The sequence below is a fragment of the Chanos chanos genome, chromosome 13, assembly GCF_902362185.1.
Source record: "Chanos chanos chromosome 13, fChaCha1.1, whole genome shotgun sequence".
In the NCBI taxonomy this organism is placed as follows: Eukaryota; Metazoa; Chordata; class Actinopteri; order Gonorynchiformes; family Chanidae; genus Chanos; species Chanos chanos.
In genome coordinates, this window is record NC_044507.1 from 18,279,077 (window position 1) to 18,305,696 (window position 26,620).

The window sequence follows — 26,620 nt, forward strand, 5'->3', positions numbered from 1 at the left end:
ATCTTAAAATTAACACCTAACACTAAGTAGGTGCAACGCCCGCCGTAAAACAAACAAACAAAAAACCCGTTAATGGCTTATGGCTTTTCCGTTTGAGTAAGTGGGAAACTTGCTGCAAAATGAAGAAAATGAAGGAGGACTCAGTTTGCCTTGGCAACGAGTTATTCGCGACAGATTTAATCTGCTGGACCTGTACTACAACATTGATTTATACTCGCGTTTCATATTTTGGCGCACAGAAATTCAGCGAGCGACGAAACTCCTCTCCGTTGACTTAAAGCACCACACGGACAGGAACGGGGCTCTTAGCCCATCTTTACAGGTTTGTCTAGCTCTTAGATATTTTGCCACGGGTTCATTTCAGAATCTTGTTGGTGACTCTATATATGTGCATAAGTCTACCGTGTGCAGGGCTATTCGGTCTCTAGCGCTGTCATTATGCAAACACATCAACACCTACATTCATGTAGGCAGCCGGGCAGCTATCAACAGACTTGTATGAAAGGTTAAAAGAGGAAAAACTGTCTGTAATAATTATTGCAAACTTGACAGACGTAGGCCTTCTTCCTTCTGACTCTGGCTGGAACAATTGAATCTGCACTGACACAAGCTACTGTGCACAACAAATTTCGAAAATGCCGTATTGCATGTTTACATTGTATGATGCCGTTGATTGGCTTGAAACCAAAGCAACGTCATTAAATGCGACGATATTTTGATGGAGGATCGTTTAGCGCACTACTCGTTGAATTGCGTCTTAAGTGATCGTGGTGCAACCGAAAGTCAGTGCGGCGCTAGTATGAAACTAGCTACTCCGAATATAAGGTTAAGATGGACTTTACATCTGAATTTACGATCAACCTTACGCTCTGCTGGCGCAGCCGGACTAGATATGTGAACGACACACCACTACCTGTTTGCCCTAATTATGAAGTCCTGTCATTCCACATTGGAAATGAGATTAAACTGGAGATGAGATTCACCCCCCCCCCCCCCCCCCCAACTGGCGGTAGCAATACTTGTTATTTAATATGTATGACTGCAATTTTGCACATAGTTTGAATATATGGAATTAGTTTGTGACATATGAAAATGGTCAATTGGTGGGCCTATTACATATTAATATTATATGTACATATATTTCATTGAATGAAAATGAATAATATTGTAAGCTCGTAATTGGTCAGTGTATTTACATCCCTGAAGTGTTATTTATCTGTTATTGAACAATTATTTTTGCAGACTCGCTTATTTATTTACTGTTTTCAACATAACTAATGTATCTGTATGAAATTTGAATTCATTTTTGTATCGTTGAATTCCTGTTAAAAGATTCCTGCGATTCAAGTCTGGATTCAAGGAATTTAATCCAAAGGGAATCACGAAAGGAAATCATTTGTATCTGCTTCTCACTGACCCTGAGGTGATTTTATGACAGAACTGGCTTGACTAAGTTCTGCACTCTTCTGGTTCTCAGTAAGTACACTGAAGAGTTAAAATGATTTTTTTTTTTTTTTTTAATTGGAACTAGTTGTTTGAATCCAGTCCGAGGCGTTTTCTCCTCTGTTCTAATCTGTTATTGCATATGCATTTACAGTGTCGTGTAAACATGAGGTTCTTTGTTGGACTTGCCTGGACACTTTGGGCTGTTGTACATCTATCAGATGCCTGGTCTCTGGGTAAAATACGCATGTCCTTTGAGCTCCTATCAAGCTTCAACATTTCTTAGGAAGATATCGAAGTATAGTCTGTGGTTGAGAATTTGAGGATTCATACACAAGATTGCATTAATCTCTTATCTTGAGATGGCATGACATTTAGGTCTAGGTAATAAGCAACGTTGTCTAAGTTGTTCCTGTGAACGATTCTATTCTTACATCTACATTTACATTTAGTCATTTAACAGATGCTTTTGACCAAGTGACCCACTAAAGAACAGTGTCTAGTCATTTAAATCCAAATGTCTCAGTATAGAAAGGGTAGTGCCAAGAACCACTCCAAGGAAAATGCACATATTCAGTGCTTTATTGTGTCCAAAATATAAATATTTTTATTCTTTACACCTTTATTCCACCTTTTACTAAAGACTGGATAATGATTTACAAATGAAATGAATTCATTTCTTAACAAATTATTGAATAAAAAACCCTTTCTGTGTTTGATTTTGCAGATCTAACACATGGATTTGACTGTTTTTCTGACTATTGGAACACAATAGTCTGCACTCTGCCCTCAGTGCCACCGGACATTGAAAACGCTTCTGTTTGGCTGGAGTTTAAAGAAATAGATTTTAGGTAATCATGCATTAATCACTACGTTTTGGTATACCATATTGTGACACTTTGGCTCAAGGCCTTCATTTTAATATCACCGATCCTTTCCATATGCCACCCCCAGTGTGTGGTTATCTGAATTTTGTTCCAGTCTAAACAATGCATCAGTGAAACTTTACATTCTGCTTTCCTTTGTCTTTCCACCAGCTTTGAATGCCTGCTCAGAAAAACAGTGCGTGACTACAAGTGTACTTCATATGCAACTTTACCACATAATTCAGTATTTACAAACTATATGTCTTTTGAAGTATGCTTGCGGTACGAGAGAAATGGCTTTAGCAATTCTACCAAGATGCCTGGATTCAAGCCTGCGGAGAAGAGTGAGTAAGCTCTCAAGATGACATGGTGATCACACAAAACAAGCACCAAATATTGACATGGTAGAGAAAAGTCAGTATTGGACATATGAGTCAAAACTTCTTCATTTCATGGTAGTAAGAACTTCCTTTTGTTACGATAGTAAAATGGTGGTGTGAAAAGTTACAAAGTTACTCTCCCTGAACCAAACCCAAATCACTAACAGAAACTACTATGGAGTTGTATTATTCACTTGACCTTTTCCAACATTACTGAACAAAATGCCATGTGACATAACAGATCATGTTAAAGATGATAAATGAGAAAGGAAAAATAGTGGCATCCAATGATTAGACTACAAAAACTGTAGTCATGTCAAATATTGGCATAAAGTCATGTCAAATATTAATGCTTTGTTACTGTGTCAGTATTTGATCCTCTAAATGATATTTTCTGAGATGTTTTGTGAAGCTGCTCTATGTGATATATTTTTAAAAGTCTCGTAGGGTATACAATGGGTATATATAAATATATATATATGTGTGTGTGTGTGTGTGTGTGTGTGTGTGTGTACGTATATATAAATAAAATGATGGAGATGAAGATGAGGCCAGGGAATTTAGTTAACAATGAAGTTTGCTGAATAACCTTAAACCTTGCACTGATCACCTTGTCGTATGAGCTGTCTTTTCTGCGCCAATGAAATGATGTGAACTGAATTCATGAGAGAAGACCTTGTGATATATCTCTTTCTATTTCTCTAGTTAAACCCATCAAACCTCACAATTTGACTGTCCAATACAGAGAAGGTACATATCACTTTACATGGAAGAGTGGATATGAAACCCATTACTACAAAGAGGACCTGCTGGAAGCTTTTCAGTACCAATTTACATACAAAGAAATAGGCCACACAGGCAAAGTAAGTTCAGAAGTTTACCCATTACATTAAGAGGTTAACGGTGTATTACTCAAAACATTTTTCTTTTCCTGTTAGTCGTGTCTGAAAATTTCACTACATTCACTACACAGTACATTTATACAGTACATTCACAACCGTACTGACATGCATATCAGTAATGAGCTGTGCTACATAGTTGTGTTTTAATATGATTATTGCTCTAACCCCTGGTGACTTCAGGTGTTACACGTGTCTGGAACAAATGCATCTTTATCTATTAATGAGAGACATTTGACCCCAAACACTGAGTACATATTTAAGGTAAGGACCATAATCAGAGAGCGGGCCTTATACAGTGGGACAGAGAGTGACTGGAGTGAAGCTCTTCACTGGAAGACCACACACAAAGGTAAAATGAATAGTTTTGAAACATTAATTAGTAAACGCTTACAGTAATCTAGCATAGTCTGTTGCACTGGTTCTGGGTGGGATATGTATGCAGAGACAAGATCAATCTTTTACATTTTCAAAATGTCTTTTATGTTGTTACATAATAACTGTGACAAATACATGTCATATGGCAGTTTAAATATAATGTATATTTTTTGGATAAATGAATTTTATTTTTGTAGGACCTGCATCATTTCTTCCTTTGGGACAGTTTGTTGTCCCTGCTTGTATGGCACTTGGACTTCTGATTGTTTGGTCACTTTACCCCACAGCAAGGTAGCTAATGCTCTGCCTTACACAGCGTACAACTTCAATTTCTTGGTTCAGCATGTGTTTGTGTTAATGTGTGTGTGTGTGTGTGTGTCTGTGTGTGCGTCTGTGTGAATTAGTTCTCTCTGCATTACAGTGAGACATATTTAGATATATTTGGAAACATAAACAAGCAATCATTTCTGTCTTTACCATAGAACAAAATGTAAAGAGGTAACCCGTGTGCCGACACCCGTTTCATATTTTCAACCACTTTATCAGAAATACCAAGGCAATTTCAAGGTAAGGCTTCTTCCTTATATTAAGCACTTCAAAAGTCCTCTGGTCATAGAGGTTATTTCTGGATTTATTTACTCTCTTTTCAGAGTTGGGTGATGTCTAGAGGCTATATGCATGAACCTTGCACAACTGAGGAGTATTCAAAAATTGAAACCTTTATTGAGGTGACACCTGTGAACAAGCATCATGAACAACACAATGAAACATACGCTTTGGCAGAGTGTCACATGCCGTATGTTGGTCCTTCGGCCGATGTCTGGATCTCCAACCTTAAAAGTCTCTCAGACAGCGTTGAAAACATTCCATGCCAACATTTTTCATGGCCAGCAGAGGAGTGTTTTGTAAAAATAGTCCCCTCCCCCATATGTCTTAACTTACTGAGCGAGAATGAGACAACTGAGTGGGAAAGCGAGAGGTCATTGTCTTTGGAGGATGGAGAAAATAATAACCCTGACGATGGCGCGCCCTGTGATAAGTTACCAACTGAAGACCCAGAATGTGTGTTTTTTAATCAAGATTACTGCACCCTAACCAACACTCCCGATGGTTTAGTCCCCTCTATGCCTACAACTGTTTGTGGTCAATCACTAAATGATCACAGCTCAGAGGTGACAGACGACACCGTGATTGTGTGAGCCTGATTCTTGACAAATCAGGCATAAATATATGGAATAAAAGTCAAAGGGGAAAACTGTTTTTTTTTTCTTTTTACAATTTATTTTTAGTTTCACAGAATGTATCAATGAAGAGAACTTGCACATATAAATATATATCTTAAAGCTGACAATCATTCGCTGGTGAATTGAATAATTTTGTATTTTTGTTATACGCTTTGTAAATGCATTTCTATAAGTATATGTAACTTTCATTGAACAGGTGCTATGCCAATGTAAATAAATTTATAAAACATTACTTTGCTGTTTGATTCCCAGTGGCTAACAAGCAAGGGGACATGTTTGTACAAGTCATATTCCCATGAATGCTGTCTTGTCTGCAGAGGTTGTGTGAGCTACCTTAACCCAAAGTGTTGTGCTGCCCCCCTCAGGGCAGACAAAACAAAATTTCACAATATAATTTTCATGTCAGGTCATCTGTTAATTGTTTTGGTAAGTACAAATAAATAAATAAAGTTGACCACTGGAATACAAATAAACAAGATGTGCCATGAACTGAGTTAAAGCTATCAACACTGACTTGAATTTACAAAATACCAAATGAAATTTTGCAGAATAAAAGTCCTTGTTCCACTGTTCATAATCAGTAAAAATGTTTTAGGTTCACAGAATGGTTGATTTTGCTGAAAAAAGCATGCGGTATGTACTATGAAATATTTCAATAATTACATGTTTTCCTCGTTTGCTGTCTAGCATTTTTTAACATTCTCATTATTCAGAAATCAGTTAACTCTCAGTACTAACAGTAAACCTTCCTAATATTAAAAAACAAAAAGTCATAAAACCTAATTCATGCCTGCTCATATAACTAAATGTTACATAGTTTCAATACAGACCAATTCAGTTCTAAACATATGTATGTAGTTTGTATGCAGTTTCAATGACCAGACAGAACTACAAATATCAACATCACATTTAGAGATTTATCATCTTGTTCCAAAGTACCTGGAACTTTCTTTATTAGACTGATGATGAACGGCAGCTTCACATTTGGTGTGAGCATCTCGTTCGGTTACTCCCATATGTATTTCACTTTGACACTTCTGAGTGAAATTCTTTCTTTCTTTCTTTCTTTCTTTCTTTCTTTCTTTCTTTCTTTCAGTTGTTCAAATTCACTTTCAAAACATATAGCATAGTCCTTTTTTTAGTTCCATGGTATGAAGTGTAATAGCTCGGAGGTAAGGGGACTGAACCTACAGCATACCTCTGAGCGAGACACGGTATCCCGCAGTCAACCGCAGTCATTCCATTACAGGGAAAATCTCCTTACAGTTACAAGAACTATCATGAATCAATCAAGGTATCAAACAAAACGGTTAACGATTGAAGGTCTTTGTTTCTTGCTTCATACCGACGAGGCACCGTTTCACTTGATACAGTATTGAGACAAAAAAAATTGTGACATCATTACCGTTATGATTCCGAGCCTATTTTATCTACCTTTTCTCCTTTTTGTCACACAAAATAAAAAAACTACGGATGTGCTTTGAAACCTAGTCCCACATACAGATCCTTCGACTATTATTTTGAAAATCATATTCCTCGAAGTGGGCGTTTGGCAAAAATGCCGTTCTGTTTCTGGCTTCACTGCTGATATTTTGCCATGCATGTGATGTTGTTGTGGAGTGACGTTAAAATTGGAAGATGAAGGCGCAGTGTCAGCCATCATCAAAACCTGTACGGCAATCAAATTCTCATTAAAAGTGGCTGAAAACTTCTATGGCAAGAACCACTAGTCAAATTGTGAGTATTCTGTGACTAATTTGATTACAGTTTTTATTAACCGAGACCCAAAACTATAGTCTTGCCGACAGAACTGAGTGGGTCTAGCTGCCCAGCTAAGTTAACATAACCTACGGGTATCTAAGGTTAGCATAGATTCATAGCGGTCAGTGAGGATCTGTCCCCTTCCGTGGCAAGTCTAGTTGCTGTGTAATCGGACGTAACATCTGTCTGTTGAGTAAAAGAGAGTGGTAACTACTACGACAACTTTTCAAACCAAGGCAACAATACTGATCAAAGATCCATCGTCTGACTAAGTTTTATGGTGTTGTTTGTATTAGCCTGTTATTGAACAGCCAAGTGAATGCATAGACTGACCATAAACATCGCGGTGGGAAGTCTGACCAGTTACCCTCAGACCGTTGAATGCAAACTGCAAATTTAGAAATTAGTTAAGAACCAACCAAATTTTAGATCCTGAACTGGGCAATTCGCACAATGATTTCTTTCTTTACTTGAACATATGCATGTGATTGAAAATTTCGTTTTTTTTCTGCTTAAGTGAAAACATAGCGCTGATACAATGTGAATGCAACTGATACTTTATTGTCAACCTTAAAGGTCAGGTGTACTTGACAGAGATCCAAACGTAAACACGAAATAAAGTGTGTCGGCAGAATAGCGTAGGGCAACAAAACAAAACAAAACAAAACAATACAAAAATTGGTCAGCTCTATCTTAAATATGTGTAGTGCTCTGAGGAAAGACGATCTGTTGGGATTGCAAAATGACACCCTGTTTGTATATCAAAAACATGACTCAGTAAAATGGTATGTGGCCAGAGGGGGTAGAGACCATCCCTAGTGTGTAGTTTACATTGTGCTTTTGTGTCATTCTAAGTGTTAATGCCACGCCCTGTTTTACTCACTGTCATTTTTAAAGAAGAGGCTTATGGGATCCTCATAGTGGACCTCAGAAGACTGTGTACGTGTCCTTGCTAAAACTCCTTAAGCTTTTAGTACCTGACTTGAATTACAGCCAGTAACTCATCAGATGATTAATTACCTCAGATGGATCACATTAGCCAGTTTAGCCAGTTTCCTTTTTGACTTTGGAAGTTTCCTGGCTGTATGTTACCCTGTGAGGGGACAGACCCCTTTGGTTTCTGTGGTGCAGTGTGTTTAAGATGGTGGTGGCAGGTGTTTGGAAAGTACCTGTCTTTCACACTCATAACAGAAGCTTTTCGGATGACTTGAGTTTTCATTTGCATTAGCATCAAAACGTAATACGACTTTCAGGGTATTCTTTTAGAAGTACACAAATCAGCGGGATTGTCCCCACCCGAAAAAGGGTCAAATTGATTTCCCCCTTTGACACTTTGTGATTGTGTTTTGAAGCATATACATGGATATTATCCAGACAGTGTAGTGGCGTTATTGGTTTCACAGCTGCGCCAGCTACCACAGTTTTTACCAATTCAGTTCATATCGTAGATGAAGATGCAAATTTTTTTCAATTGCACTCGTTTTGCCAGCTGTTCTGTTTGCGTAAATGATCCATGCACTGGCTTCCATTCCTACCGTCTTCCAGCCCTAATCATCAGGGACTTGATTACACCCTGTGTGAACCATGAACTTACTAGGAAAACTCACAGAACCTCTATAAGGAAGACCCCCTGCCACCTTTGAACTTGCAAAGGGAAAACGTCGGAGACGTGTGATTAAATCTGTAAGGTATCATGGGAATATTGGATACATAGTTTGCTAAGTACTGCACGGTGTGTATATGAGCATTGGATAACATTCTCTTGGTTTGTTATTAGTTTCTGTAGTTCCTGTTTAATTTCTTAATGACCTCAGGTTGCTTTATATCTGGCTAATTAAACTGGTGTATTACAGTTCGCCCTCAGCTGATGACAAAAGGTTTGGCATGGTTCATTGTTTTTCTAAACGCTGAATGAATGCTTTTCAGAGCCGCCAAACCTGAATGAATTTTTTCAGGCTGTGAATAAGAACAGTAGGTTACATTATTTTCCATATTGATTGGTTCAGGCTGTATTGACATGGTGACATGGTCTGATTTTTATCTCCTTTGTTTTGTTTTCCTTTCAAAGGGAGGTATTTAGCTCCCAGAGGTATAGTAAACAAAAGCAGTGTGAAGAACCTGACTGAAGGCTTGTTGTTGGTTTTTTTTTTTCAGAGTTTAAATTTTAACATGGCTAAAAAAAAGATATAGTTTATAATTTGTAGGCTAATATAATTTATAGTTTTGTAAGAAGACGGTGGGTAAGTCCTCTATAATGGCTCGTGTGTGCAGAGTTAAACAAGCCCCGAGTCTTATATGTAAATGCCTCATGCAGTGAATTGGAACAACAACTGTAATCGCGCGTGAAAACAAACATAGCCCGGCCCCTGTGCGGAAGCAACACTCATGCTTATCAGCCACAGGTTCCTCACTGTATAGAGTTTTTTCTCTCTTTTTTTTTTTTTTTTTTTTCTTCAGAGCGCCTGTAAGTGTATGTTTGTGTGTGTGAGTGTGAAATGTTTGTTTATCTCTCTCTCTCTCTCTCTCTCTCCCCCCATCTGCTTTTTTTTTTTTTCTTTAATTCTTTTTTTTTTTTTTTTCCTTTAAGCGTGATGCTTCTCTCATTCAGCACAGTGTCGCCTTGCTCTGTCGCGAACCTTCATCAATGGTAAGAAATCAGCAAAATCTCTGCTCTCCCTCCGGTCTGAGCATGGAGGTTCCCGCCGGTGCCCAGCCCAAGACACCGTCACTACCATCTCCTCATCCACCCATGAAATGCCCTGAGGATTTTAAATTTGGTAAAATCCTAGGAGAGGGTTCCTTCTCCATAGTGAGTGTCCACTGATGGATATATGACAAACATTTTTGGTCTGAAACATTTTAGAAGATATTTAAAAGATTTATCAATCAGAGATCTTATCTTTTGGATGTTTTCTAACAAATAAAGATGGGTTTTTTTTTAAATGCGTCTGATGAACTGAAACGTAAAACGAATCATTTCTTTCAGGTCGTGCTGGCCAGAGAACTATCTACAGGAAAAGAATACGCAAGTAATGAAAACTTAATCACCTGTTTCTCTCTCCACTGATTTTAAATGAGTGATGTAATAATTTCCTTTCTGAGTTATCCTTATTTTCATCTCAGATGATGTCTCGTAACCTTGATACTTTGACTCAGCATTTAATAGGAGTCGGAACTTATTTTAAAGAACGTTTCTCTCTCTCTCTCTCTCTCTCTCTCTCTCTCTCTCTCTCTCTCTCTCTCTCTCTCTTTCTTTCTCTCTCTCTCTCTCTCTCAGTGAAAATTCTAAAAAAGATGCACATCAGAAAGGAGAACAAATCACATCAAGTGAAAAGAGAGAGGGATATCATGTCTACCTTAGATCATCCATTTTTTGTCAAGCTCTACTTTACATTTCAAGATGCTGAAAAATTATGTATCCTTTTGCAATCACAGCATTTACGACTACAGCTTTTTTTCGGGAAGATTAACGGTCGCGTTTATCTACGCCTCTGAATTCTTCATTCAACGCAATTTTGTTCCGCTGTCCTTAACTGCATCGTGTCAGATTTTGGACTTAGTTACGCAAAACATGGAGAGCTGCTAAAGTTCATTCGTAAAATAGGATCATTTGATGAGACTTGCACAAAGTTCTACACTGCTGAGATTGTCTGTGCACTTGAATATTTACATTCATTGGGAATCATTCACAGGTGAGATCCATATCGTTGAAGCTGTGATAAAATAATGACTCATTGACGTGTTTGTGATTTTTTTTTTTTTTATGTGTAAACGAATGTCTTGTTTACTCTGTCTTCAGGGATCTTAAACCAGAAAACATTCTTTTGAATGAGGAGATGCACATTCAGTTGACCGATTTTGGAAGCGCAAAGCAGCTCTCTTTAGATGGCACACAGAGTAATGTCAATTTTATTATTTCCTTTTTTCCTTCTTTAAGATTTCTTCAGTTTTTGCTTTTGTGGTGCTGATTTGTCTGTGTGTGTGTGTGTGTGTGTGCGTGTGCATGACACACACATGGTTTATATATAGAACGCAGGTTGCTGAGTTGTAGTTTACATGTCTCAACGTTATGCAGGTTAAAAGAGAGGCTTTTGTGTTATTTACAGATGCATCCAAAAAAAAAAAAACGCCAGTAAGCAGCGTAAATCTGGGATGGGCACACATCCCCAACACAAAACACTGTGTCTAGGGTTTTTTTTTTTTTTTTTCTTTTTTTTTCTTTTTTCATAGATGTATGTCAACACCCCAGTTGTGCATGCTCGCATAGCAAAGATGTGGGTCATGCACCTGTTTCTATTTTATTTGGTTCCATGTCTACAATTTACAATTTACAATTTGGCATTTAGCAGACTGTTTTAAACCAAAGGGAATCGTGCCTTTTTTTTCTTTTTTTTTTTTGTCTTCTTTTTCATTCAGAGAGAGCAAACTCTTTTGTCGGGACCGCACAGTACGTTTCTCCAGAGTTGCTGACAGAGAAGTCAGCCTGCAAGAGGTACATTGACCAGGAATTCTTTCTTCGCCTACCCATCTTCCATGACTTTCCACTTCACAAAGCAATTTCTAACAGTTTGCACAGCCATATCGATTGAAGGGTTCATTTGTTTTTCGCTTACTCTTTTATTTTTAGCTCTGATCTCTGGGCTTTAGGTTGTATAATCTATCAGCTGGTGGCTGGGCTACCACCGTTTAGGGCGGGGTAAGTCGGATTCCACCGTTTTTTTTTTTTGTTTGTTTGTTTTTTTTTAATTCTTATCCTCATTCTTAATGTTGTTGTTTTTGTTGTTTAAAAATGAAATCTTAATTCCCGTAACCTTGGGGAATCACCATTGCACTTTGGCTGTTGTTGTCAAGTGTGATCAACACAATGTTATTGTTATTGCAGTTCAAGAGAGTCTGAAATAACAGGAAGTAATGGCTCTGCTGTTTATGACTTGTTTGTGTAGAGAATAGTGAAAGCTCTGAGGAAACCCCAACCACTGTGTCACATGGCCAGCTTGCTGCATGGTGACAATACCACTGACAGCACAGCCTGGACAGCTGTTAAAAATACACAGCATTTATGTGACCAAAAGTAACGCATCAACCAGAACTAGTCAGATGAAGAAAGGAAAATACTGTTATCTTATTTATGCATAACTTAGGTTTCTTGTATATTTTTCATCAGAAATGAGTACCTTATATTCCAGAAGATAATGAAACTGGAGTATGTGTTTCCAGAGAAGTTCTTTCCTAAAGCCAAGGATTTGGTAGAAGAGCTTTTGGTGAGTCATTAACTCACTTTCTGTTGTCATACACTGATATGTAGTGTCTGTAGAAGGTCAACGCCCAGTTTCAACATTTTTCCTCTTTTGTCGTGTTTAACGCCTTCGGCGTGAAATTGCACTGTAATTGACATGTTTCAAGATCCATCTGTAACATAAATTACTGTAAATGAGAGAAAATTCTAGAACAGTTTCTCATTCTTTCTTGCATTCTAGAACATTGATGAAAAATAATGAAAGGTTGGTTGGATAAATGACCCCCCCCCACTTAGTAACAGTGATTGTTGACAAATTCCCAGTGAATGAATCACTACAAAATAATATGCAAAGTTATTTTGTCTTCCATCCGAGAATAAATTCAATACTTTCAGTAGGTTCACTCTGCAGGATAGTGTAGTTCAGAGCAAAGAGTCTTTGAAGCCTTGAGCAAAGATCTAAGTTGAAAGGAAGAAGGAAAGCATTTCTGAAGAAAACCAGTTTTCCCTGACCACACAGCAGTTTCACAGATGATTTTCATTGGTACTGACAGGGAAACTTGTTAAGTTAGAGGGGGGACATGATTGGAGTAAAGTACGGAAAATTCCTCGAAGAAAATCTGCTGTTCCCTGCAGGAATGCTGAAACTTGAATGGAAATTCATTTCTCTTTGTGACAACATCCCCAGTGGATGTCCAAGTGGCTACAGATTCTCTATAGAAAGTTCATGTCAAAATATGTTAGCTATTGTAGAGTTTTCCGTCTGTTTTGATCGTTCTTAAGTAGATTTATTTGTACTTATTTATCTCCAGATTTTGGACCCAGCTAAGCGAATTGGTTGTGAAGAAATGGGTGGGTACAGTCCATTAAAATCCCACTCATTCTTTGACACCATCTCCTGGGATAACCTTCACCTTCAAACCCCTCCTAAGCTAACTGCTTACCTACCTGCCATGGCTGAGGATGATGAGGACTACTATGGCAATGTTTGTATATAAAAAAACATTTCAATATGTCAACATTGCCTTCCAGGCATTGTCAGTCAGGATCTGTGTGCTGTGTGGCTGATCTCTCTGAGCTGATGTTGTTGTTTTTTTTTTTCCCCTCTGGAAACCATTACGTACATTCCATTATTGCATGTCTGTGCTAGTCAGAAATGGTGCAGCAATTTTGTGTGGATGCATTATGATTAGCTATAAATAAATGCATTCATACCTAAGGATAACAAAGTAATCAGACCTATAGTTTGAAGGACCATACCCTGCTAAGAATGAACATAGATTTAAAATATGGATGATATGTACACAACAACCACATTTGCGTCATTTTCAGTTTGGGTTTTTAATATGCGTATAACACATGGGCTTATCAGACACATATACCGGGGAATTTTTTTATGGATAACGTGTCAAGAGATTAGATGATATCTACACAGTTCTCCCTCTGTAATCTGCAGTACGACGATCTCCTGAGTCAGTTCTGCAGCATGCAGGTGGTCCAGTCCAGCTGTCCTCTGGCACTCCCGTTACCAGGCACTGTGCCTTTACAGCGGCCCAGCAACAACATCAAGCAGTACATCCATGACCTTGACAACAATTCCTTTGAACTAGACCTTCAGTTTTCCAATGAAGAGAAGCAGCTGCTGCTCGAGAAGCAGACCAATGGAAACCCTTGGTATGCTTTGCTAAGCAAAAAAAAATGGGTTTTTAGAGATGTCATATCGAACTTTAAGTTTGTAAAAGAGTAGATGTTCAGTTGCACGCAGTTGACATTGGCAGTTTTGTGGACTGCATTGGGTTTTATCCATAACTGAAGTGTTTACCACACTGCATACTAGAAACTGTTTCCATGGCGCATTAAATAAGCATCTGTTATATAATAGATTTTACAGATCAAGTGAATAACATCTGGTTCAAAGTACATACTGTTCTGCATAAAGAAAAATACAGTTTACTTCTCCTTTATTTTTAAGGCATCAGTTTGTGGAAAATAATTTGATACTCAAAATGGGCCCAGTTGACAAAAGAAAGGTAAGTATTTTTAGCCAGGGTGCCCTTTTTTTTTAGAATAAAATTTCAGTCTGTGATGTTAAGATATGTATTTTTGTTGTTATGTTAACAGATAAAAAAGTGATCTCAATGGGACTGACGTGTTCAATCATTTCCCAGTGCTATACAACACCCTCTGTTGCCCAACTCATGTATAGCAATAGATATGCTCATATCATCTGATTACACTTTGATTTTTTTTTTTTTTTTTTGTCATTCCCTCAAGCAGCTGTGTGTTTGTTTTCACATCAGAGATTCTCTTGTTTTCACATCACAGTACTCTGTTTTTCTAGGGGTTGTTTGCTCGACGACGGCAGCTCTTGCTGACTGAGGGACCCCACCTCTACTACGTTGATCCAGTCAATAAAGTCCTCAAGGGGGAGATACCTTGGTCTCCAGAACTACGCCCAGAGGCCAAAAACTTCAAGACCTTCTTTGTTCACACGGTAAAGAATTTAGATTGTATAGATAACGAATCACTTAAATAGCGCTTAGTTTTAAGAAAAATAAAATGACACACCCCTTTTCTTTTGTATCCTGTTCGTGCAGCCAAACAGGACGTACTATCTAATGGATCCCAATGGAAATGCTGATAAATGGTGTCAGAAGATCCAAGAGGTGTGGGGAAAGATTTATCACAAGCACCAAACCACGGGGATATAGAACCACAACAAAAGGGTTTTTCCTGCTGTGTTAAGTCAGGACAAGTCTACGCAAACTCAACCTATTACACATTGAGGTCCCTCAAGAACTTGCATGTATATTTTAATATCTCTTTGGCAGGGTGGCAAGCAATAATCTATAGTACAATCTGCAAAGAACTCAAGCAATGCTTTGCTTGTTCTCTGTGCTCTCTTTCTCAGTAACATTTTACATTACTCTGTGAAGGTCTTTTCAGCCATTCTCTCAAGAGAAGATAAGCAAATATTCCTCTTGTACATATGTAAATACAGAGCAATTAGCCCCACTGGCTGGGGAAAGAACCAAGCTCATTTTTATAGCCTTTTAAAATAATTAAGAGTGGTCCAAATCAAATTATTGACCAACAATCTTGAATCCTTCATGGAATTTAAAATTGGCTCAGTGTTGGGTCCTGGTTTTATTGCTTTATATCTTACCACAAGTTTACAAAGGCACTGAAATGGTTGTTGTTCTTGGTACTATAAAATACTAAAGTAAGGGGATAACAAGATCTGAATTGATCTTCATTGAGATATATGGTAAGATGTAACATGTTCTCTGGAGAGTATGAACTGAAAAAGCAACATCTAGCACACTTCAAATTCAGCTCCATTAATGTAAGGCATTTTAACTATGCCCACAACTGCAGACGGTGGAAATCTATCAGAATGGCAAGGTTAGCTGCGTCATCTTGGCACTACTGTAAAATTGGATGCTTCCTCTATAGAGCAGTATATTAACTTAGTGTTTCTTTTCTGTATCCAGAACGCACCGTAACACATATACACACACAACACTGCATGAAGTTGCTATTGCATCAGTTGCGGGTGTGTGTGACTGTACAGCATTTCTGAATTGACGTGGCTTTACATATATATGCAGTTCATTACTAATTAACAGGTTTGCCAGTTTCGGGTTGCTGTTTCTTGGAATTTGACCATGGGACACTTGGTACTTTTAGACATGCTTTTCCTTTTAAGCAGATCTGCAGAGAGATGACCTCAGAGTTGATACACAGGTCCTTGTGGAAGTACACTGCCTACTGTGTAAATATAGAGTATGGTGATAGAACCTTCAATTATTTTGCTGTAAACATGTGTGGATATTGCAAAAACTACTTGATTTAAAAAGCAGATAAAAATTATTATATCTATGTTTTAGATTTCTTAGTACAGCCCCGCGCCCACCCTTTATTGAACAGCATCTGCTCTGTGTTTGTAAAATTTTTACTTGTAGCCGAGTTTAACTGTGATGTACAGTTGAGGTATTATTGAAATTGGAAAGTAACAATATTACAGTGATAAAATATTTTATTATTTTTATTCTTCTGTAAAGTTGTTTGCTGATACTGGTTCGGCACAGAGACAATGTTTTATTTAAATGATGGTATATGAATCGTTTTTATTGATGTCAAGTTCGGGGCCATGTTGTATGTACTGACAACATTGTATAAAACAGTTCTGTCGACTATTTTTTTATTGTTATGAAAATGTTGCATTGGTCAGTGGTTCAACTACAGAAAACTCAACAATTTGTTTTTGTGCGCCTTTAATGTGTATAATTACTGTATACCCCAATTGTTCGACTTAAGTATGATCGAAATGTGCTGTTTGGACAGTGGTTTAAAATGGAAATTATGTTTGTGTGCGCTCGATGCAGGTGTGCTTTTAGTACAAAAGTCTAAAATATACATATATGGTACTCCTAAAGGCAAGTGGTGTTCGAGGCAAATGCAGCACTACCATGTATCATGCAGTAATTCTTAGTGACATTTTCAGGATGCTTGTTAATAATGTATTGATACGTTTTAGTATGATCATTTATAAATGAATGTATTATCTGAATCGTTTTAATGTATGGGAGAAACGTTTACACCGTTTGGTTCAAACATTTTGTTATCTACGAACTACGTGGACTCCATAAGATCACTGGCAGTTGTTTTCAACTAGCTTTACATTGCGCGCTCTTGCGCAAAAATGATATGCAATGAAAAGGCTACCCATTAATAAATTTCTTTTAATCCCCCTTATTAATGTGTAAGTTGCATTTTAATAATGTTTTCACATAACAGTAAGTTGTTGCGATCAATTCGCTTAAAGTTTTCTTGACGCAGCTTCAGTTATTTCTCATGTTTCGGGACAGAGTATAAGTTTACAGCAAGCAGAATAGCAAGATGGTTGATGCTGTGGGAGGGCACGACAACAAACTCCGGATACTTCCTGTCTGGCGCTCAGTTCCTGTAGTTAGCGGAGAGCAGAAGAGAGGGATGGCGGAGAAGAGCCCTGACCCCAGCGGCTCTGTTGTGCGGAGGAGTTCCGCCCTTTCTCAAGGAGAGAGAATGCAGGCTTCTGGAACTGGGTCGTCGAAATGGGTTCGCTTGAACGTTGGTGGCACATACTTTCTTACTACGAGGCAAACGCTCTGTAGAGACCCCAAATCCTTCCTTTACCGACTGTGCCAGGCCGACCCCGACCTCGACTCTGATAAGGTATGCTACTAGCTTGCTAACTTTGGTTAACGGGACAGCGCTAACCTAGCTAGTTAGGGTATAGGCAGTTAATATTGCTAGCTAGCAAGATGTTGAACATGACAACTCACCCTACTCAAGAACTATTGATTTTGCTAAGCGAACGAATGTCCGGAACTCGAAGAGAATCACTTGTTAATAATTTATAGTTCTTTCTGAAAACTGTAGACATGTGAAGAAGCTGGTAACTGACTGACTTAACCATCAGAATTAGCGCGTGACTGTTTAGAAATGCTAGCCTGGACGGTTGTTAACTTTACACACTGCTATCTGAAGTAGCATTAGAGTTTTATACACTCAGAGTAACAGCTTTTTCAAGCTAGGAACAGGGACTTTTGGCTCAAAAGTAGACTAATAGTTGATTAGTGTGGGTTGAGTTAAACAGAATACGTTATGAACAAGCTGACGTTAGCTGTACTGGGCAGCTAGCTTTAACTAACTATTGGCTAACCTAGATAAGCGAGACACCCAATGGGCAGCTTGTGCATCAAGTTTAACCAAGATGTTACAAAGTGACCATACTTGGATAGGGGTTATGAGACGTACAACATGTCTAGTTTAATCCACACAGGCAACTTGTAGCAAGTGAAGCAGATAGAACAATTTGCCTCTAACTGGCTTCGGAAAATTCGTTTTTAAGACTGGATTGGGATATGTCCTCCACAGATTTGTAGCGGTAGCCGAAGTACGTTGCGATAATGTTAACTTTGTTCACCGATGTATTACCTCTAAGGCTAATGCATAATGTTACACACATATCTAACGAAATAGTCTCACTTTCAGTTATGTGTTTTGTCAAGTCATTATGTTCACGAAGTCTAGGATAAATATACTGATTCAACTTGGGGCTTATCATTTTTATGTCATTTTAGCTAATGTTACAAATTGTTTTATTTAGATAGCAGAGATGATTCCATATGAATGAGAAATAGATTGTGGACATGACAGTTCACTAGCGTAAAACGGGGTCTCAGAGACGTCTGTCTGATAAAACCACAAATCAGAGGGCACAAACTTTGTGAACGATTAATTTAAGAGTCGCCAAAGACATTTCACGGCGGCAGCTATTGTGAGAGGTAGAGGTGCCGCCACCGTTTAAAATCACTAAAGGTCACTATGCATCATTTAACAGGATGGTGACATTTGAAGCCCAGCAAAAGACTTCACAAAGAATTTTTGCAACACCTGGTCAGAAGGAATTGTATTGTTTGAGGTTTGGCGGTTGTATCTGTGGTCTAAGCACATTATAGTTTAGGAAACTTCCAAATATTTCAGTTACTTGGAGATCCAGTGTGATGGCGCATAGTAGCCAACACACGGTTGGGTGGGTGATTCTTAACTGTGTGTTGAGTTTGATGTCAAGCAAACTGCAGGATCACTCTCTGACCCCAGTATTGATTAGTACTAATGATGGTGTGTTAGAGATGGGAGAGAGCCCCTGTGGGTTTTGTAGGATGTATGTTAAATGTCAGTCTCTCCTTTTCTTAATGGAGAGTAATGCCGGTCCATTTGTTACTACATCAGATAGTGGAAGCTAAATTTAATTTCTCATCAGTATAACTCTAACTTTGACCTCACAGTTACCTCTTCTTCAGCTTAGTGCTTTTTCTTGTCCATTAAAACCCCCTTTTAAACGATCTCTCACCCTTGAAACATGTCAGAACCATTTAACCAACATGTATATATCTTTAGCTAAAAGCCTGGAATGTGTTTTCTACAATAATGCATATTGTGGGGTGGAGAGGATAGCTCTGTTCGTTGGCTTGCCATTCCTTTATGGTCTTGTCTGATGACCTGATTTTTCTCTTCCCTGCTTTAGGATGAAACAGGTGCCTATTTAATAGATCGGGACCCAACCTACTTTGGTCCTGTCCTTAACTATCTGAGACATGGGAAGCTAGTGCTCAACAGAGGCCTAGCAGAGGAAGGTATGAATAGAATGCTGCAAAGAAAAGTCTTGGATGTGTCTTGACAAGCCCAGAGAAAGTTCCTCTGTGTTGCATTTTCTTGACTTCTCTTGTCTGATCTAACTCCTTAGGCAACTCACAGCTATGTTTACATGTATCTGTTTAAAAACTTTACCCTTTTACCTTTTTGTTTTGTAATGAAGTACATTGATTTCTTTTCAGAGAGTTGTAATGCTTACTGAACAGATTTGTGTGCACCTCAGGTGTTTTGGAAGAGGCCGAATTCTACAATATCACTTCGTTAATAAAGCTCGTTAAAGACAAAATCAGGGAGAGGGACTGCAAAACAGCTCAGGTGAGTGGCATGTTAAACTCTGTGGCTGAACCAGATTTTATTCCTCCTGTAGTCCTAATGTTGTAGTTACGGAAGGACCAGATCACTGTGAAACTTGTGTGTCACTGAAATTGGGGTCACGGTTCCTCGGATTTTTTTTTTCCTCCCTAAAATAGGTTTAATCTCAGGATTTGTGTACACATGAAGGAGAGTCTATACCCAGTGTGTTCAATGCTAATGTTAAATGGAGGATCGTTCAGCATTACAGACAGGCTTCTAAAGCTCATGGTAGACTAATCTCAGATTAAGGAAGGATACAGATCCGTATTTCAGGCTCAGTTATCAGAGCTGATGGCTATCTAAGGCCATTCTATTGTGGAGTCACGTGATTGCTACTTGAGGGATCAGTTCACTTTTGGTACTTTGGAATTCCATGTTTCATGTAAGGACATAGCTGGCGTCCAACACTGATTTTGTCCCCAGCAGCTGGGTGATTGGTCAGTTATGCACAAACTGATTTTAAAAACATTGTGGCCTTCACAGGAGATGTGTGTAGTATGTATCAAACGGATAAATGAAACATAACTGATCATTTAAGCATAATTGCTTTACATAAGTGAACTATTCAAATACAGACCTGCACAATAAGCATCAGGTTCCGTGCTTAGCAGAAGGTTACAAATGTGACCGCCTCATAATTAAAAGAAGTGAAACACTGGCCATTCATTTGTCTTTTTTGTTAAGCTTGTCACGTATTTTGATTTCTCCCCAGCTCCCGGTCAAGCATGTCTATAGAGTCCTGCAGTGCCAAGAAGAAGAGCTCACTCAGATGGTCTCCACCATGTCAGATGGGTGGAAGTTTGAACAGGTAAAGATTTCACCACAGACTAGTCTGAAAATGAAAACCAAGATGCAGATATGAAATGCAGACCCAACACGCTCCAAATTAGTGCTATTGTTGTTGTTGTTATACACAAATAAATGAAAAGAAGAAGTGCGTGAACAGTGAATTTGATACTCATAAATGAACAGGATCCAAGGCTGCAGTCTCTTGTGCCTGTGTGAGAAGTCTGTGTGCACCACAAACTTTTTTTCATTCATCTGTAACTGTTACCAGCATCGTTCAGTTTACACTGGTAGTGCTGCACGGTTTAATTTGTGTGGGTTTTGACTTGAGTGGTCAGTAAAACAGAGGAGATGTTAAAGAGCAATCCCTGGTCAATCCATGGCACGTGCAGGCATAGTTTTGGAAGTCGGTATGTGCATGTGTGGAGTATGCTGCTTGGATAACGTGCTTGGAAACTGCAGCATAATTGAGGTGGGAAGGCTCTTCTTTTGTCTGTGCTCCGTTTGGTGCGGTATTTTCTGTGAAAGTGTGAAATTTAGCCTTGCTGTTTGTGTGTAGAAGCTATTTTGGTACCTGTGACAAGTGGAAACTTCAAGTCTGTTTTTTGTCAAGAGGCTGTGATGGTAATACAGACGGAAGTGGTGGTTATGTCTCCGCCTAGGGTATATTAACAAGGGTCCTCCCTCGAGAAACAAGTGGAGAGAAAATGTGTGTGTGTGTGTGTATATACACTCTTCTGACTTGCCTGTGGCATCTACTTCTTAAGTGCTACCTTATATGGATGACAGTGAGGTGACAGAATGCCAGGCATTTTGAGCTTTGCAGATGGGTTCCTATTGTGTTGAAAGTGCAGATAAACTGCAGTTTCACCAGGTCTCACACAATTCGTGCACAGATAGGCTGGGTCTGGTTGTAACTATTCTGTTGTCTTTGCCTCTCGTGTCGTCAAGTTTTGTTCAGTCTACGCTGTTAGAGCGCGCTGTATGGGCGCTGTAAAATCAATTTCACTCGACAAAATGACTGAAAGATTCCACGGCTCACCGTCGTGTCTGTCGGAGGCCTCACCACGTGCGTCGTGATCCAAGTCCTTTTATGTTAACCTCACAAACACAAGTTTCAAACCCCCCTTTCTATTTTTCTGTCTCTGAGCATTCGTTGCTGATTGCATGCGAAAGACTTTCTTATTCGTTACTTCTTGTTTCTTAATTTCTTTTTGTTTTTTGTTTTTTCCTCTGTCTAGTTGGTCAGTATCGGCTCCTCATACAACTACGGAAATGAAGACCAGGCTGAGTTTCTCTGCGTTGTCTCAAAGGAGCTGCACAATCAGTCGTACGGCACAAGCAGCGAACCCAGCGAAAAGGCCAAGGTGAGGAGTCACGGGCTGCTTTTGTAGGTTTTCACTCTCACACACACACACAGACAAGCAAAAGAAAAAAAAAACGATTGTGTTGGAATGTACAGACTGAGATCAGCAGAGCTTCCCTGTTCAAGGCGTAACATATAGTATGCAAAGCACCACTGGCTTGGGGATCTGTTTCCGACTGCCTGGCTTCAACTATTCGTGCTTGTTTTGCTTCATTTGGGTAATGGTTCAAGTGATGTTTGATGACCACAGATATACCTTTTTTTTTTTTTTTTGTCTAACTCTTCTCATCTCCTCTTCTGTGTAAAGGACGTGAGTGCATAGGTCAAGTTAAAGAAGGGGACACTCTCATTCATGCAGAGGCTAGATTAACGGGCAGTATTTTCCCAGGGAACAGCCTTAAGTCTCTGGCAAGACAGTGGTTCTTATTTGTTTTATTTGATTTTCTGCCCTGTAGGTGCCAAAACAAACAGTGAGATTACACTCTGATTTGTTCTCATTTGCTTTAATGGTCTGACTCAGAAATTAAATTCAGAATTTCAAAATCTTGTGAGAAGCTGATACTCTGGACATGTCAGCCACATAAGTTTGTCTAAACCCCAGTTAAAATTCAATTGGCCAATCATCTGTCAGAGATAATGTAAGCATTTTGCCACACTCTTGAGGACACAGACATGCAGGCCAGCCATAGTAGCTACACAGATGTGAAGACTGTATGTGTGTATCAGCAGAAAGTGATTCTAAGTTATGTGGTTGTTGTAAGATGGGTCAAGAGGTCCCAAGTTTGCAAGCAAAGCACTTGTAAATGAATGGGGTTTTCAAACTTGCACCTTGATAGTCAGAGTTTTTGTTTTGCTGTTTTCCTCATTGTGGATTGCATTGTATTCTTCTCTTTGCATGCTACGTGCAGAGGACACGGAAAGGGTTTTTGATTAAAACAAAATGAAACAAAAAAAAACCCTCTTCAAAATGTCTAAGCGACAATGGTGAGATCTCACTTCTGCACCAGGTATCCAGCTAAGGCAGAATAGTTGCGCGCTCTCTCTCTCTCTCTCTGCTCATGCCTATTCACACCACTTCATCTCTCTTTCTATGCTGATGCATATTATCACCAGCCTGCTAAACATTCATCATCTGACACACGGATAGTGATATAAAACCCTCTTCAATGTTTAATTGCCTCTTCTCACAAAAAATGTGAGTTCATGAGAAAAGCTTTCAGACATTCCTAAACTAGCCCCCCCCCCCCCCCCCCCCCCCCTTGAGCTGCCACGCTTCATTCTCAGAGGTTTTTTTCAGTAGGTTTGCTCTGCTGTCCCTCCGCTTAGTCATTCAGCCTCCTAGTCAGCAGCATCTTCCAGGACCTCTGAGTGTGTAGAGAAGTAACTCAGAGTGAGTGATGTCACTGGAGCCCTGCTTTTTCTTTCAGCCATGATAAAACACCTGCCATTCCATATAGCTTTAGTGCTGACCGACAGTTTTAATGACAAACACCATTCATGGATATTCTGTCATTATCTTAGAATATCCATTTCTTTCTTTACACTCTTACAAAGCCTTAAAACATGCAGATAACTGCCAAAATAAAGGAAATGCTGGAGTCAATGAGGGATAATGAGTGTATTGAAAGTAGGTGCCTCCCAACAAATGGGGCTTCTGAGGTAACTGAGATCTAATTGACTCTTAAATAGGGCAAGTTTGACAGGAGGATAAGTGACAAAGGCTGTTCTACTTGCTCATGTTTCACTAGGAACACTGGCTGAGGTGGATGTCTGAAAGAGAGATGACAGCAATTAGGCTCAGGCATGCACACTCCTCATCCATAACATCCTTGCACTGGTTCAAGCCGAATGGCAAAATTCATAGCCAGCTCCGAATCATTCGAGTAGAAATGCCAGTCTAGGGGTGTGAGGGCGTGTGGCCAAGAACAGTGGATACAGAACCTTTTGGATTGGGATGCCATGCATAAACCTTTTTGATGCAGCTAAAAATGCATGACGGTTACTAAGGTGGAACAGAGCAGACAGCCAGTGATCTGCTGAGCAGTGGAAGTCATGTGGTCAGATGACTCATCGTTCACACTGTTCTCAGAGAACACCTACAGGCCTGAGTGCTGCCGGCCCAGCAGTGAATGGTCACGGCTGCTCTAATGACAAAACATTTCTGTCCTGATGGAAGTACCACCATCCACAGCACATGAGCAGTCACTGAATGATTCAATGAACCAGAAAATAATATAGCCCACCCTCTGACTGTCTCAGACACATAGTGAATACTTATGGGAGATTCTTATGTGATTTCTAAGTTAGCATTTTCCACCGCTGTCAGCTGAACACCAAATGATGGAAATATCTTGAGAGAGAACGATGTTGCATCCCTTCAGTAGCGTTGTAGACAGTCACAGAATCTGTGCCACTACACACTCAAGTTCCTCGGATGGCGTGTGATGGTGTTTGTGTTTGCTTTGTTTTGGCAGTTACCTTTGATGCAACACACATTTCTTTCAGTGACAGTACTCAGCGTCATCTCAGAGTCTGATTAGAGGATGTATAATTTAGGGAGGGCAGAAACTGGACAATTTTTCCTCTTTTAGCATTCTCAGACAGTAAGTAACACTTGGGTAACGCTCGGGAGAGATTTGAGTTCTTTTGAAGCAGAAAGGTTTTAATGATGCAATCATTTGCCTAAGTATCAAGATTTATACCTACCAAGACACTGAACAGAGGAATTGTACTGCAGAAATAGAGCTGACAAAGTGTAAGAAAAGAACCCTTATAGAATATAACCCTTATGGAGTGTAATGGTTTTGTACCAAAACTGAAAACTGTGGTACTGTAATCCTCTGTTTGGTTCACAGTATGTGTGCACAGAATGAACTGTTTATTGTTTTTGGCCTTGGACATGATGCCAAATGTTTATATCCTTAGTATAGAAGAACATTTCACAGTGTTTAATGTAATTCTTAATGTTGACAAGCGCAATCAGAATTTGATGGCAGAATGCCTTTTTCTTTTCTTTTCAACTTTCTGTGTGATAGAAAAGCATGTTGCATATATTCTTTTCATGTGTATACTTTAATTGAACAGACGGTTACAATGGCTTTAATGGTAATGCTGACCAAGTAACCATTTAAGAAACAACAGAACACACAGTGTCATTTCTCAGACCAAAAAATATATATCAGATGCATTGAAATATATGAATCCGCATAAACAATTAAAGCCCAGTTAATCTCTAGGCTTTTGTTAGGACATTGTTCTTATGTTGATGTTGTTGTGCATTGATCTGAAAGATAGAGTTGTCATTTTGCATTGTTGAAGACAAACCTTAAAGTAAAATATCCTGATGTTTAGATTTATTTTACTCACTATCATGGAGAAGAGCCTTAAATATCTGTCGCTCAAGTTTAGTTTTCTCCCACTCAACTTCTAAAAGAAGAACATTAAAATAAAAGGTACTGTTGATTACCTTTCTTTCATTCTCCTGTTTTGAAGAGCTTTTTGCCGTATGTTGTACATTTGATCTTTTTGTGTTAATTTGTAAAGAAAGAGAAACAGTTCAGAATTGATTCAGTTTCCTTTCAAGCCAAACTGTGACTGTGACAAACTGAAACCTGAACAGGTTGAATTGTTACGCCTCTTAATGTTCAGTAATATAACTACATCCCAAAGGCCAAGTGCTCTCAGCTGATCATCTGCAGGAGTATTTTTGACATGACTGTTTTCTCTCTTTGTTTACAGATTCTTCAAGAACAAGGCTCGCGAATGTGAACCAGCTCTGTGTCTGAGGGTTCAGTCCTGACGTGCTAAAAGACATGGTCCATATCACACAGTGAGAAAATACTGGCGAGAGGGAAGAAAACCCATGGAGCGAACATTCAGTTTTTCTTTTCTTTTAGAGTAATTGACACTTGTTTGTGCCTGCACAGTGAAACTGGACTGTAGTTTGTTTGTTTGTTTTTTTTGTACATGTAAATGGAAAGAACAGTAAGATCTTTCTTGGCTTTTTGAAAGGCAGGAATATGCATGTAATTTGTTGTAAGCTGAGCAAAAAGGGCCACCTTTGGGTGCGGCCCATCATTTTTCTCAGGGTCTCATCCAGTTTCTAAAGATATTTTAATCATGAAACTGATGGTCCAATTAGCAATTTTGTCAAAAATATCTTTAAATGTGTATATTATGCCATACAAAAGTCAAACCTCAGTGGTCAAAACCATTAATTAAGGAGGATAATGGAACAAAAAAAAAAAAAGGTTGGGCTTTGATCCGTTACCAGGTCGGTTGACATACGACTTTGGCTGGTGAAGGGTTGTAGGCTTTGTGTTAAACAGTTTGCTGGTTTTATTCTGTCTTTAGAGGTAAAGAGCTGATCGGTTTTCCTTAAACCCGTCTGGTGTAGGTTAGTTTTCACGCCTGGGGTTAGGAAAGGACGTGCTCAGAGTTGCCTGACTTTGTTTTTTTTTTTTTTTTTAATTTTTTTCCAGAAGGGTGTTTTCTGCCCTGAGAGGGTTGGTGAAGGTGATGCATATGATGAAAGTTGTGGATGTGCTGAAATTTGTCTTCCATTCCTGGAATTTGAATTTGAATTTGAATGGTTTGCTTATTTGGCTAGTGAACTGGAACAATTTTATCTTCTGTCTTTGAGGAAAAAAAAATAACCTACCTGAAGCTTGTGATGGCGCAGTTATTTTGACATTGAAATATGAG

General features: G+C 38.9%; 2 protein-coding genes across 2 annotated transcripts; both read left to right on the plus strand.

Annotated features, from left to right (window-relative positions):
* The first annotated feature begins 2,625 nt into the window (after positions 1–2,625).
* Positions 2,626–16,133, plus strand: pdpk1a (3-phosphoinositide dependent protein kinase 1a). Its single transcript, XM_030789740.1, has 15 exons — positions 2,626–2,653; positions 3,395–3,552; positions 9,580–9,780; positions 9,958–10,000; positions 10,249–10,386; positions 10,519–10,663; positions 10,771–10,868; positions 11,388–11,463; positions 11,599–11,667; positions 12,136–12,232; positions 13,020–13,193; positions 13,664–13,881; positions 14,180–14,237; positions 14,549–14,701; positions 14,805–16,133. The coding sequence occupies exons 1-15, from the start codon at positions 2,626–2,628 to the stop codon at positions 14,916–14,918; spliced, it is 1,770 nt and encodes a 589-aa protein (XP_030645600.1). The 3' UTR covers positions 14,919–16,133.
* Positions 16,134–17,199: 1,066 nt separating this feature from the next.
* On the plus strand, positions 17,200–26,155 carry kctd5a (potassium channel tetramerization domain containing 5a). The gene is made up of 6 exons (XM_030789820.1): positions 17,200–17,424; positions 19,283–19,391; positions 19,634–19,725; positions 20,477–20,572; positions 21,792–21,917; positions 25,655–26,155. The coding sequence occupies exons 1-6, from the start codon at positions 17,203–17,205 to the stop codon at positions 25,682–25,684; spliced, it is 675 nt and encodes a 224-aa protein (XP_030645680.1). The 5' UTR covers positions 17,200–17,202; the 3' UTR covers positions 25,685–26,155.
* The last annotated feature ends 465 nt before the right edge of the window (positions 26,156–26,620 follow it).